The sequence below is a fragment of the Zalophus californianus genome, chromosome 9 (assembly GCF_009762305.2).
Source record: "Zalophus californianus isolate mZalCal1 chromosome 9, mZalCal1.pri.v2, whole genome shotgun sequence".
In the NCBI taxonomy this organism is placed as follows: Eukaryota; Metazoa; Chordata; class Mammalia; order Carnivora; family Otariidae; genus Zalophus; species Zalophus californianus.
In genome coordinates this window covers 91629488-91644189 of record NC_045603.1, presented here as the reverse complement: position 1 = coordinate 91644189, position 14702 = coordinate 91629488, and the positions used below count along the sequence as shown (strand labels likewise).

General features: G+C 41.7%; 1 protein-coding gene and 1 long non-coding RNA gene across 3 annotated transcripts in view; one reads left to right on the top strand and one right to left on the bottom strand.

Annotated features, from left to right (window-relative positions):
• Positions 1 to 14702, bottom strand: part of PLBD1 (phospholipase B domain containing 1) — a 54232-nt gene that overhangs the window by 5822 nt on the left and 33708 nt on the right. The window contains exons 7-8 of the mRNA XM_027591880.2: positions 1099 to 1299; positions 852 to 992 (exon numbers count right to left, since the gene is read on the bottom strand). Of these exons, the coding sequence (XP_027447681.1) occupies positions 852 to 992; positions 1099 to 1299 (342 nt within the window). The remainder of the gene's footprint in view (positions 1 to 851; positions 993 to 1098; positions 1300 to 14702) is intronic.
• LOC113921377 overlaps positions 10490 to 14702 on the top strand; it is a 67737-nt gene continuing 63524 nt past the window's right edge. For both annotated transcript variants that reach the window (XR_003519660.2, XR_003519659.2), the window contains exons 1-2: positions 10490 to 10651; positions 11305 to 11395. This is a non-coding gene — a long non-coding RNA (uncharacterized LOC113921377). The remainder of the gene's footprint in view (positions 10652 to 11304; positions 11396 to 14702) is intronic.

The window sequence follows — 14702 nt, the reverse complement described above, 5'->3', positions numbered from 1 at the left end:
TAGCCTAATGTATAGTCTCCCTGGAGGAGAGGAAATAAAGACTAAACAGTTCAAGTCTATCGAACTACCAAACAGGTAGTTTTTGCTACCAAAAGGAGGTCAAACTACTAAGTTTGCTAGGAAAGAACAATAAAAAAATTTTTTGAGATTTCAAAATTACAGATAAGTGATTGTGGACCTTGTACCCCTACTGTCGTGTTTTACAGATGGAGAAAGTGAGCTTGGCGAGAGTGGATCATTTGCCTGAGATTTTGAGGAGCAGAGACTCAAATCAAGGTGGTGCTTCAAATGTCGGGGCTCTGGTCTTGCCCTCCAGACCTGCCTTCTCTGATCCTCCCACTGACCACAGCCCCCCCTGGGCTTGGTGCTGCAGACGTTATGACGGCTCTTCCCTTTCTGGGTTCTAATGGCTGTTTATGTGCCTTGCTTCCTCACTAGACTGTTTCTCAAGGTCGGGGATTTTGTACCAGCAGCCATGCTTTTCCAGTTCCCTCCCTGGGCCAAGGAAGCACTTTTGTAAATATTTGCTGAAGTTGACTAAAAGCTTTACCCAGGAACCCAGGAATGAAGGTAATATTAGAGCTATGAGAAGTCCTAAGACTATAAAGGCCTGGATTTGTCCCCAACTATACAATGTCCTATAAGAGTTTGAGGTGCAGATTTTACATGTTGTGCTGAAGCTGGGAATTCTTTCCCAGTGTAGCTAGCAATGGCTTTCTCATCCTTTCTTCCCCACCATTCAACCCCCATCCCCGACCCCATCATATAGTCCCATACCACACGTTCCCCAGCACATGTATACACACTCACAGACTCATCAGATTTCCAGACTTCTAGCATAAAGACAGTACCTCTCCGTAGAACCTCAGTTTGGTCAGAATATTCTACATATGTAGGAATTTGCTCCACAATGTAGAGAGTGCCGGCGTCAAGGCTGTACTTCGGCTTTACCTTCTTCAGGTCCAGGACCATGTATTGATTGTTATAGGTGCCTGAAATATTGGGAGACATGAAGTAGGGTATGGGTATGGCTCTACTGGTTAACTCGAAACCTAAACATACGTACCTGCCTAAGAGCTATCCTGCCGGGCCACTTACCAGAGTTGTAGTTTGAAAAGATCTCTGCCCACTGCCTTCCATCATTTGCCATCATATTGGCCACACGAACTCTTTGCCATGCGAGGAGAGACTGGGGTACCACAAGCTTTAGTAGGGTTTTATTATACACGCTGTTTGTGGTCTGTAGCAATATCAAACCACTGCTAAGAATGTAAAAGTCATCCAGAGACTCCAAAAACCCTACAGGAGAGACAGTTATACAAATCAGTATACATATAGCTGGTATATTCAACCAACATTATTGGTGTAGAGCTTTGCATACACAATGCATTTTGCAAAGAGTATCAGTTATTGATACTTGATCCTTGATCTGCAGTAGCCTCTCCTGGTTTGGGCTCACCTCTGTGTGCTTACTTAGCAGCTGCTTATAAAACGTGCCAGTGGACCTCTGACCCTAGATTCTCTATTGATATTTTTTGGTTTTATAATTTGGACACTAAAAATATCTTAAATCAGGACTATTCCAATTTTCCAAAATGATAAACAGAAATAGATCCCCACTAACTAGGATTTTGCAGGAGAACTTGTAGTTAGGGAGGGGTACTAACAGGGTTCATGGCTGGATAATAAGATTAGGGATGTCCTCTTTCTTCTCTTTCTACTTTTCTGTATTTCTCAAATTTTACATAATGAGTCTATCGGATCTTTAGAAAGAGGAAAAACATCTACACTTACCAGAGGAGCTTCCCCAACTTACACCATGTTTTGGCTTTTTTTCCTCAGGAAACACATTAATAAAACAAACACATGTTTACTAACATGCAAAAATTACTTGCCCACGGACCACCTAATACCACCTCACCAGCACCGTGCAGGCCACACCTGGAGAAACACCAATGGATCTGAAGCTTTTGTGTTCACGAAGAATAAGATGAGGCTCAGAGAGGTGAGGGCACCTGTCCAGGACCATACAGCCAGCTTGACCCAGTCCAGCACTCTTTCCACTAAGTGTGAACCCCTATGCTCAGCCTTCATGGCTCTCCTTCTTCTGGCTTAATGAAGGCTGGAGGAGGAAAGCTTCATGGAGGAAGCAGACCTGGAACTGAGTCAGGAAGCTTGTGTAAGAGCTGACTAGGGGAGACCTGGGGGCTCAGTCAGCTAAGTGACCGACTCTTGGTTTTGGCTTAGGTCATAATCTCATAGTTGTGAGATAAAGCCCATGTGGGGCTCTGTGCTTAGCATGGGCTCTGCAGGAGATTCTTTTCCCCTCCCTCTCCCTCCCCCTCTGCTCCTCCCCAAACTCACTCTCAAAAATAAATAAAATCTTAAAAAAAAAGGTTGACTAGGTAGAGAGCAGTGAGCAGCACAGGTATGAACAAAGATGTACAGCAGGAATAGATGTGGCATAGGAGATTGGAAGTTTGGGGAGGCGGAAGGAAAGAAACATTAGAAAATAGAGTTGGCCAAAGAAGGCATCAAGATGGCCAACAGACACATGAAAAGATGCTCAACATCACTCATCATCAGGGAAATGCAAATTAAAACTACAAGGAGATACCACCTCACACCTGTCAAAATGGTTAAAATCAAAAACTCAAGAAACAGCAACTATTATTGAGGATGTGGAGAAAAAGGAACCCTTCCTTGTGCACTGTTGGGGGGAATGCAAACTGGTGCAGCCAATGTGGAAGACAGTATGGACAGTCCTCAGAAAGTTAAAAATAGAACTACCCTATGATCTAAGAATCGCACTACAGAATAGTTACACAAAGAATATGAAAATACCAATTCGAAGGGAAACATGCACCCCTGTTTATTGCAGCATTATCTACAATAGCCATATTATGGAAGCACCCCAAGTGCTCATCGATAGAGGATGGGCAAGGAAGAGGTGGTGTGTACATACAGTGGGATATGACTCAGCCATCAGAAAGAATGAATTTGCCATTTGCAACGACATGAATGGAGCTAGAGAGTATAATGCTAAGCGAAATTAGGTCAGAGAAAGACAAATACCATGTGATTTCACTTATATGTGAAATTTAAGAAAGAGAACAAATGAACAAAGGGAAAAAAAGAGAGAAACCAAAAACCAGATTCCTAATTATAGAGAACAAACAGATGGTTCCCAGGGGGGAGGTGGGTGAGGGGGATGGGTGAAAGAGGTGGTCGGGATTCTTTCCTTGTGACGAGCACTGAGTAATGCATAGAATTGTTGAATCACTATATTGTACACCTGAAACTAATAGAACACTTCATGTTAACACACTGGAATTAAAATAAAAAGAAAAGAAAATATAGTTGGACAGTCATTCATTTATTCATTCAACGAACAAACTATTGTGCGTCTCCTCTAGGCCTGGTAGGAATAGGTGGGGTGCTATCAAATAATGGGATCTCCTGAAGCTAAAGCTAAGACCGCAGAGCCGCAGTGGGAGTCAGAAAGCCTGCATTTTTGTTCCCTGCACTGCAACTAACAGATTTGGCACTTCTTATTTTATCTCTCTGTTCCTTATTCCCTTCCTCTGATAACCTGGGACTAAGTGATGTCATGAAGCGCTAACTGTGTAATTTTAATTTCTGGAAATTACTGAGTAGGAAAGTTCCATGATAAGGGTAGTGTCCAACCAACTCATAATGAACCTCCACAAGGCTGTCATTGGCCTATCAGAAGTTTGTATAAATGACAGAAGGTTGCACATTCCCAGTGGGATAAGTAAGGCTTGATGAGTGGATGGCACCCTTGAGTGAAATTTTCATGGGCAACTCCTCTTGGAAGATACAGCCCGGACATTGGATGCATGGCTTCACAAGCAAAGTGTGGGATGGATTTCAATGACCTTTCATTCACCTCTCGGGCTGGGGTCATTTTGCAGTGTTCAAACTGTACAACCACATTTGGCTGCCTTGGGCAAGCTCCCCGGTGGAAGATATCCCTGGAGTGGAACGTCGTATTTCTGTCATAATAAACTTGCTAATTCACTCCTTGTAGCAACCTCTATGAACACAAGAGGGCAGGCGTTCTTTAATATGTGAGTGACTACTACTATGTAAGGAGCCGTGGTTCATCCAAGAGCAAGACTGTTTATTACAGATGGAAAAATGTAGGCCACCCAGAGTTCTGGAACAAAGAGAATGAATTGGCTTGCAAAACAACTCTAGTCAAGATGGTTAATTCTACAGTTTAGAGTTTAAGATGAAATAAAAAGGAAAAGGCCGAATGGGGACAAAGTCCTGAAACATTACAAGAGAAACAAAGGTTCTTTGGCAGTGTCAAATTATATTCTTGCTTTTATCTGTCATTAGCAGCTTTGAAAGGCAGACAATTTTAGATCAGGAGGAAGTGAAACACTCAAGTATGAAGGCCAGCCTGCAAATAACATTTCATAGTAAGTTCATTGCCGAATTTAATTAAGAAATAAAAGGGAACCCTGACAGTTAATAAATCTCAAGACTTAAAACAAATCACTTGAATCACAAAATCACAAAATCACAACAGAGACCACTACCCTCTGATGCCATTTAGACCTATTGCTTAATACAAACCAGAAAAAATGTAGCCTTATTGTCCTATCAGGTGCATTTACACTGCGCCCATTCCCACATTGCATTAATTAGCAGCTGCAAAGCCCCAAAGACCAAATGCCCTCATTTTTTCCCCAAAGAGTAGAATCAGTGTTGACCAAGAATGTAAATAACACACAAGTCAGCATCAGGACTATGGATCATGTTTATAAAAATAGCCTGTGCTGCATTTCTTCACACACACACACGCCACCCTCCATATTCTCTGCAATGTGACCTTGCAGCATCTCCCATCAAAAGATGCCTGTTTCCCCATCTCCTCAATCTGGGCTGGATTTGGAACTTGCTTCAGCTAACAGAATGTGCCAATTCCTAGGCTAGGCCTCAAGAAACCTTGCACACTTCTGCTTACTCTCCTGGAACCTTGGTATTGTCTTGTAAAGAAGCCCAGCTGAGCCTGGTCTCTAGGTGAGAGGCCACGTGGAGGACCAACCATCTCAGCCAAGGTCAAGTTCTAGCCCGCCAACCCCCAAGCGTGCAAGGGAGTTCTTCCAACCTCAGAAGAGCCGCACACCCACTCCAAAGACAGCCACAGAGGCATGAACGTGAGTAGCTGAGGTGTCTAGAAAGAGCCACTTAGCTGACCTGTGGACTCAAAAGCAATAGTAATCACATATTATTTCTAGCCACAAAGTTTTGGAGGTTATTTTTTATACAGAAAAAGCAAACTGATACAATAATAAAAATAATCCAATTATACAACATATTTTGTTTTCAAAGGTCTTACTGCCATTTGATTTTAACACAGGTGGATATGACCCTTGGGGAACTCTCTGGTCTTCCTTTCCTCTTTTAACGAAAAGCAAAATAACCTTGTACCATGCTCTCCGCCTTTCTGCTTAACTTCTTCCCACTACTGAAGAGGGACAGTATCACTTCTCTGCCCTGTGGAGAGCACCAGCCTGGGCTGGGCTGTCTGCCTTCTCCGAGCCAGTGTGGCAACCAGCCAGTAAGGGTGTACTACACACAGAGTATATCCCAAGCACTGTGCAGTAATTCCCAGTTCAGAGACGATATGAGAATTTCCTCAGGAGCTCTTCCCTCAGACCTGCTGAGGGAAGAGCTGCTCCCTGCTCCCCTCGGCTCCCCTCAGCGCCTCCATCAGAACCCCTGCTCTATGGCGGCTGCCTGCAGCTGGTGGCTCTTCTCCTCTCACTCTTGGGAAGGGAGGCCTGTGGGGCTCCCTGTTATCCCAGGACACAAAACCCTACAGCCATTTATTTTGCCTGCTCAACAAGGGACTCCGTCTTCCCACCTTCCAGAGTGGCATTTGCTTGTCTTCCTGCCAAGATCCTAACTGGTGGCAATCAATCTCCACTTCTCCTTCAGTGATTATTCTTCAATCAAGGAAGTATTTATTGAGCCCATTTCTGCCTAATCCTGCAGTGGGAATGTGATCCATGGAGGATTCATACTACCGTGTGCTTCAGCACAGGAGCCCATACTGTGGAGACTGAGTACCCTGCTGTGGTCCACATAAAGGAATGAGTAGGTCTCTTAAAGACTATTTAGAGTGACTATCAAGAAGTCGGCTTTATATTTCATCAACATTCTGTTATCATCCACATCAACATGAAATTGGTTTTTCTTCCATAACGGAATTGTCATCTTATTTGCTTTATATTAATTTGTTTCCTGTTTTCTTTTCCATCTATCCCATAGCATGTAAGATCCATGAGGGTAGGGCCTTTTTCTGTCTTGTTCACTCCAGCACCAAGAAGATTTGACATAGTAGGTGCTCAATAAGTAACTGTTAAATCTAAGGAAGAAAGAGAAGATAGTGGTGACTCACACTGACTGTGTACCTGCCATACACCAAATACCTTGCTTTAGAAGGATGGACACCATCATCTGATCTTCACAAACATGGCACTTTGATGAGCTATTTTTTTTTAAATACTCAGGTATTTAAAGCTAATAAACAGTGTTTTCAGGAATAAATCTAAGACTGACTCTCAACACATGCCTTTTCCACTATACCCTATCCCTAACAAACGTGATGAGAACAGATGTGTCGTCTTGGAAATAGCAACAAGACTTAATGACACGCAATGGAGCGAATACAGTGGAAACGACGAAAAACAGAGTGAGTCACGGGGAGTTGCAGGTTTAAACAGGGTGGAGTAGGGGAAAATCACCTTAGGACAAGTATGGAAAGTAAGGTGAGATTTATAAGATAGAAGAAGGAAATTTCCTGAGCCAGGGATCGGGGGAGACAGGTGGGGCCTGGGCAAAGGAAGACATCAGTGTCCCGGGACGGTGCAGAGAACAAGAGAAAGGTACTTTAGAAAACAGAAACGAAGTGCTGTAAAAATCTACCTATAATCCTTCGAAACAGGTGCTCTTGTTCTACTTTTATTTTTTTCCTCCCTTGGTTCTACTTTTCAAAAGGCAGAAAACATAAATCTTGGCATGTATTAACTCGCAGAGTGTGTATATTTCAGCTTGACGATGAAAGTATCTGAGATAAAAGAGCTAACGTGGAATTAGTAAAAGTAATTATAGTACACGAAGTAGGCAATTTTGTGACTTTGAAGGTAATAACATTATGGATTATGAGGGAGGCAACTGCATTTTCTGGAGCTCGGAGACTCTTCTTTCTTCTTCCTGTGCACCTACTCTCAAGGATTTGAACTTCATAGGAGAAAAGGCTGAGCAAAGTCTTTGCTACAGACCAGTAGAGTTGCCAGCATCTCAGTGGGTGGGCTTGGATCCGGTGTGTCAGAATCACCTGCTAGCATGTTTGTTACACACGCTCCAGCCCAGACCAACTGAATAAGAATTTCTATGGATGGCACTTTGGAATTTGCATTTTTAGCAAGCTCCTTGGGAACTTTAAGTCTAAGGGGTGTGTATATATGTGTGTGGGGGAGGTGATGGGATGCCTGGATGTCATGCAAAGGAGGGGCACCTGCAGGCTTGATGAGACATCCTAAGTGCCTTCCAGAGAACCTCACTTACAGATAATTAAGCGTGAAGACTCAGCCTCTTAGGAATCATTGTTACTGGAATCCTCATTTAAAACACTTGGAATACATTCCAGCTTTGTTCCCCTGCAAGAGCTCCACCCCCATGGCATGCTTCGAGGGTCTTTGAGCTTGGAGCTCTTTTTTTAGTCTTAACCCTTTAACTTAAAAGCAAATTGAATCATTTCTGAAACAACAACAGCAACAAACAACAAGGGATATTTAGAGTCTGATATATCGTTTGAACTCAGTCCCCAACCCCTGAGTCTAGTGATTTTGAGCATGTTATTTAACTTTTCTGAACCTGTTTTTTTTTTTTTTTTTGAAAATGCACATACGATACCCTCCTTGTGAGGTTTTCATGAAAATTAATTGACATCACACATACCAAATGTTTAGCTTAGTGTCAGTCCCAGTGGCAGGCACATAAATAGGAAATAAATGCTGGGGGTTTTTTGTGTTGTTTTTTTTTTTTAATTTCAAGAACAAGTTGAGCACAAACAAGTTTATAGCAATTTATTTAAAATTTGCTGCCTAAATCCCATAAAACTAGTTAAGTTCAAGTCATTTGTAATCAGGATGGCTAAAGAGGAGTAGCTTCGAGGTCCAACCTCTGGGCTGAACATACAGCATTGCATCTGAAATGTCTCGGTAATAATTCTTTACCATCTTGGATTCCTGTTTTCAAACTCAAGTTGTAAGAGAGAGCAGTATGCAGTGAGAAGATGATGCCTCAGGCAGCCCTCACCTCCACCTTTCATTTTGTTTACCCCTCTGTCCCCCTTGCAGTTCCTGCCATGTCCACACAGGAGTGCGTCATCCATTATCTGCATCCCTCCTTTTCTTTTTAATTCCCCTTCTCTTTTTTTTCTTTCTTTCTTCCTTCTTTGCTTCCATAAATATTTATTCAGTAATTACCATCATTGCAAGGCTATGTGCTGGTGCATCAGGAGAATGTGGAATAAATGAATACGGAATATGAATATGGGCTCTGAAGAAATCATGCATTGGGTACCAGGAAAGCTCAAAGGAAAGACAGCTTACTCATAACAGAATTGAGTAAGAAAAAAAAAGACAAAGATATCTGGAAAGTCTCCCAATTTTTGGAAATCAAACAAGACACTTCCAAGTGAATCATGGATTAAAGAAATCATGTGAGAAATCATAAAATATTCTAAACTGAATGGAAATGGAAACAAAACACACCAAAATCTGTCAGATGCACTGAAAGGAGTGCTTAGAAGCAAATTTATAATTTTATTTTCTTATAGTAGAAAGCAAGAAAGATAAATTACCTAGGATTCTACCTCAGGAAGTTAGAAAAAAAAAGTTAAGTGAAAAGTATGGGAAAAAATGATAAAGATAAGAATGGAAATCACTGAGGAGGGAAAATGAACAAACAATAGGAAACAAATCAATGAAAATAAAATCTGGCTATTGGAAAATATCAGTAAAATTGACACACCTCTGGCTAGACTGAATAACAAAAAAGAAGATTTAGTATCATGAATGATTAAAAGGACTTAACCACAGATCCTACAGACAGACATTGAAAGGCTCATAGAAAATATTATAAATAGCTTTATGTCAATAAACATGATAACTTCAAAGAAATGAAAAACTCTTTGAAAGACAAATTTTTAAAACTGGCTCAAGAACAATTAGAAAACCTGAATAGTTCTGTATCAATGAAAGAAATTGAGTTCATAGTTAAAAACTTTCCAACAAAAAACCCATGTCTAAATGGCTTAATTGATGAATTCTATTAAACGCTTAAGAGGAAAAAAAATATTACCAGTCCTACACAAACTCTTTCAGAAAACACAGAAGAAAAAAAAGTAATTCCAAACTCAGGTTATAAGGACAGGTATACCAGGACACCAAAACTATTCTAAGAAACAATAGACCAATATCTCTCATGAATATAAATGAAAACATTCCGGGACGCCTGGGTGGCTCAGTCGTTAAGCGTCTGCCTTCGGCTCAGGTCATGATCCCAGGGTCCTGGGATCGAGCCCCGCATCGGGCTCTCTACTTAGCGGGAAGCCTGCTTCTCCCTCTCCCACTCCCCCTGCTTGTGTTCCCTCTCTCGCTGTGTCTCTCTCTGTCAAATAAATAAATAAAATCTTTAAAAATAAATAAATAAAATCTTAAAAAAATAAATGAAAACATTCTTAACCAAATATTAGTAAGTTGAATAAAAAATAAATAAAAAGAATAATATGACTAAATGGGATTAATCCCTGGAATGCCAAGTTGGCTTCACATCTGAAAGTCAACCCATGGAACTCACCATATTAATAAAGGAGAAAGATCATATGATCATTTTAATAGAAGCTGAGAATTTCACAAAAATGCGTTAAGCAAAAACATTAAACAAAATAGGAAGGGAGGGGATCCTCTTTAAACTTATAAAGGGTATCTCCAAACACCTACAACAAACCTCATACTTTATGGTGAAACACTGAATACTTCTCCCCTAAGATCAGGAACTAGCAAAGGATTTTCATGCCACTTCTAGTCAACACTGTGCTGGAGGTCTTATAAGTGCAATCATTCAAGAAAACAAAGACATACAAGGGAAGGAAGAAGTAAAACTGCCTTTACTCAGAGATGGCACAATTATGTACACAGAAAAATCCCAAGAAATCTACAAAGAAGCTGTTAGAACTGACAAGTGAATTTAGAAAAGTCCCAGGATACACAGTAAATATACAAATAAATTATATTTCTGTATTGTGATGGTTTTAAAATTTTCATATATTCTTTGATATTCTTCCATTTAAAAGATAGATTCTAATTTCCTTTCCTTGTGTGTGGGCTGATCATAATAATGTGCTTATAATGAATAGAATGTGGTGGAAGTGACAATGTATGACTTCTGACACTAGGTCATAATAGGCAGTGCTACCTCTGCCTTGTTCTTTTGGATCACTTGGTCTGCGGGGAGCCAGGCACCTCGTCATGACGTTACTTGAGCAGTCCTGCGGAGAGGCCCAAGGAGAGGAGAACCAACTTGCTGGCACCACCTTGTCAACCATGTAAGTGAGTCAACTTGGAAGTGTATTCTCTAGCTTCAGTTACGCTATCATAGATTTCAGCCCCCCAGTCTTTGAGTCCTCAGCTAAAGACCCACATACAGAGACGTAGAGACAAGCCATCCTCGCTGTGCCTTAATCTAAATTCCTGGTCCACAGAAACCATGAGATGCTAAATGATTATTTTTATTTCAAGCAACTAATTTTTGGAGTGGCTTGTTATGTAGCAATAGAGAAACTAAAAGCAATGAACAATTGGAAAAGGAATAAAATATCAATTCTGATTAGAGTAGCATCAAAAATTATTTTGATATCAAAATACTAAAGGTATATAAGACCCTTATAACGAAAACTACAAAGCATCGCTCAAGTTAAAGAAGACCTAAATAAACAGAGATGCAGTATTTGTGGATGGAAAGACTCAGGATTATTGACATGTCGATTTACTTTGAATTGATTTAAAGATTCAATGTAATTGAAATCAGTAGCCCTTTGCAGTGAGGTCTTCCTGCAATGGTATTAGCTACCTTTTTAGTGCTGCCATTCCTGTGAGATTTCTCTCTATGTCTTACTTCCTTGTTTGTGACTGCACAGCCAAAATCAATAGTTGGCTGTATCCTGCCAGAGGGCTAACACAGGGCTTTTCTCTTCCTCAGTTGTTCGGTAAAACAGACCATGGCAGTTCAAAACCGGATGGGATGCTTCTAGAACAAGATTATCCAGGGCTATCTTCTTTAGAGTTTCCAGGTGAGTTATTTTTTGCAGGGCTCCTCCCTATATAAACACTTTGATGAAAAGGCAAATTGCAAAATTCATAGGCCCATAGAAGGTATAAACACTTATAAATGAAGATTTAGAAAAATGGGTAGAGGAAGATACTAATAGAGTTGTCTAGTGTCCAATCAGTACATGTGAAGATTCTTTAGAGTGTCCAGGTACCATCTGTGTACATTCTTTATTATTTAAGTGCATTGTTCCTGAATAATTGTACATCACCCGCCATGAGGAAAAGGTAGCAATATTGTTATTATTAATAAAGCCAGGACTCTTTGCAACCTGTCTGTACTGAAACAACGTAGATTTCTTTGCCTCTGCCGTTCCCTAACACCATTTCCTTAATGACTCCGCCAGTCTGCAATCTATCATACGACCTGTGAACACTGGCTTCTAAGAACTCTCAAAAATCGTTACTGCTCTTGTTAATGATGGCCACAGATGCAAGTCTTACCCAGAATATTAAGAAAAGTGTGAATGATACTTCATGTCTGCCATTCAGAATTTTATAGCACAAACGTACATCAATGTATTTTCCTTCTGTGTCTGTCTTCTCTTGGACTCCTTATGCTGTAATCATTGCATTCCTAGAATGTGATTTCTTTCCATACCGACTCTACCCTGCCTTCCACACACCCCCACGTGCGGGCAGGACAGGTGAGAAGCCAGTGGGCAGAGCCAGAAGGGCGGTCCCAGTCTCCCAAGGAGTATCCATCCAGCTGAAGACTGGCCTGAAAGAGTAGGAAGTTACCTCATGGGGGCATGAGATCTGCTGCAAAGGTCTGTTTGTGTCGTGGAGTGAGATTCTCCAAAGCCTTTGTAAGGGCCAGGCCTAGCCGCAGAGGACTGCCAAACATGTGCTACAGAGGCTGCAGGGGGTGAGGTGACCACCTGAGGGGCCAGCACTGGAGTCTACTGTAAATTCCCTTGTTGCCTCCTCAGCCACGCTCCAGTCGTGTTGAAGGGAGGCAGGTCCACACACACGCTTTAGCCCGAGGGTAAGAGCGACCTTCGATAGCCTGGAGCCCTGACCACATGCGGTGTCTGACATGAGGGCCACCTCAAATCATCCTGTCACCAACATTCTGTCAGCTCAGTCAGGCAGCAAATATACTGTGACGGCCAGCAGAAAGGATCTATCTGCTCGCCAGGACATCCCATCGGCTTGAGTCCCATGTTGATAAGCAACATCTTGTTGAATGTATGGATAAGGATGGAGGGGAAGAGCTCTCAAAAAAGGGACATCCAAAGACCAGGAGCCACACGGGTTCCTGTCTAAGCTTAGCCCCACCTGGATGGCTCTGCTCTTCTGGCTAGTCCTGGGCCCTAGAAGGATATTTTGGAAAATTTCTAATGTATGGTGATTAACATAACATAATTAAAATAAAATTAAAAAAAAGAAAGAAATACTGAAAGATCAAAAAAAAAAAAAAGTGCTTCCTAAATAAGACATACATGGGGTGGGGACAATTTTTTTTTTTTTTTAAGTAGGCTCCAACACAGGGCTTGAACTCAAGACCCTGAGATCAAGACCTGAGTTGAGATCAAACTCAGACGCTTAACTGACTAAGCTACCCAGGCGCCCGCTAAATAAGACACATGGGACGCAGGCTGGCTCCAGGATACCCTAGTACTGCCAACCTGGCTGGTCTCGAGGCGCCGGATGGGGCACTTAGGAAATTTTGAGGACAGCACTTCAAAGCTGGAACATCACTCACCTGAGCCTGAGGGTAGTCCCGAGGTTTATTAGCACCTGGCACACTTGTGGTCTACTTTTGACTTTCTCCGGGCATTTCATGTTAGTATCTTCAGGTGAAATAATTTCCCCAAGGGTAAAGGAAAGTCCTACTCAGTTTTTTTAAAAAAAACAGTCTGGGGGCACCTGGGTGGCTCAGTCGTTAAGCGTCTGCCTTTAGCTCGGGTTATGATCCCAGGGTCCTGGGATCGAGCCCCGCATCGGGCTCCCTGCTTGGTGGGGGGCCTGCTTCTCCCTCTCGCATTCCCCCTGCTTGTGTTCTCTCTCGCTGTGTCTCTTTCTGTCAAATAAATAAATAAAATCTTAAAAAAAAAAAAAACAGTCTGGAAAAGATGGAAACTGTTAAGCTACCAAGTCACCTTACCTTTTCTAGATTAAGATGGGAGTTATTATATCAATTTGTTTCCTTGACATAACCGCCTCCATTTTTATGGAGTCACCTGGGGCTCTGGTGAACACAAAGCATGAGACTGACTTAGATAAATCTGAGTGTGCTGGATTACTACTGTTTCTTCTATTGTCCTACACTGGACTACGACTTTGGGAGTGCCCTTCTGACAACTCCCATTTAGGTCATTACATCTCAAAGATTCTGGCTAGGACAACAGGAGCCCATAGAAATTCCTGAATTGCTGGAGTAATTCAGCAGTCATTGTTGATATTGTTCTCTTCTTGAAGATGGAGCTCAATCTTCCCTCCACATCCGGACTGACCATCTACAAAACATTACGGGGCTTGAGGCACCTGGATTATTGCCTCAGGCTTCTAAATGTTCTCTTGGCAACCTGTCTCGTCCTCCGCCTCTCGTGTGGGCCAGGTAAATCTAATATGCAAATCTATTAATGTCACTTCTGCCACTTGTCACCTGAATGGTCTTCACTGTCCTCCATTCCGTCTTTCTGGCCTTCTCCACATTTTTTTCTTGCCCTACAAGCCTTTACACACGCTGCTTGGCCCACATGGAACATTTTATTGCCCCATTGTCCCCATTTGCTGGCTAATTTATACTTGTTTTTGCACCTCAACTTAAATTTTACTTTCTCTTGGAAGATCAACATCCCCAAATTAGTCTTCCCTATTATTTCATAAATCACACTTTAATCATTGCTTTTTTATTTGTCCCTTCTGCCGAAATACAAATTTTATTAGAATAGGGACTGCATCTGTCGTGTTTCCTGTCATAAATACTTTGCCTAACACAATTTCATAGAAAACTGTAGACGAATAAATAAATTACATAATGTTTACAACTTTATGAAGTCAGCCTTTATGTTAGTCTCATTCTCTAGATGAGAAAACTGAGGCTTCCCAAAGTAAAATCGTTGGATTTCGTACGTGGAGGAACGGTTTACAGCTTCCCAGCTCTATCATTTTCCTTCTGGACAACCTCAAAACAAAAAAAAGTCTTTGTGTCTTGAAGCTTTAGTGTTTTTCAGGGCAATCATCTTGGTGGTCACTTCCACAGAATCAGGCAGCAGTGGGGGAGGGGGGTCATGATGTATTATAAAAGTATGGATAGGTGCT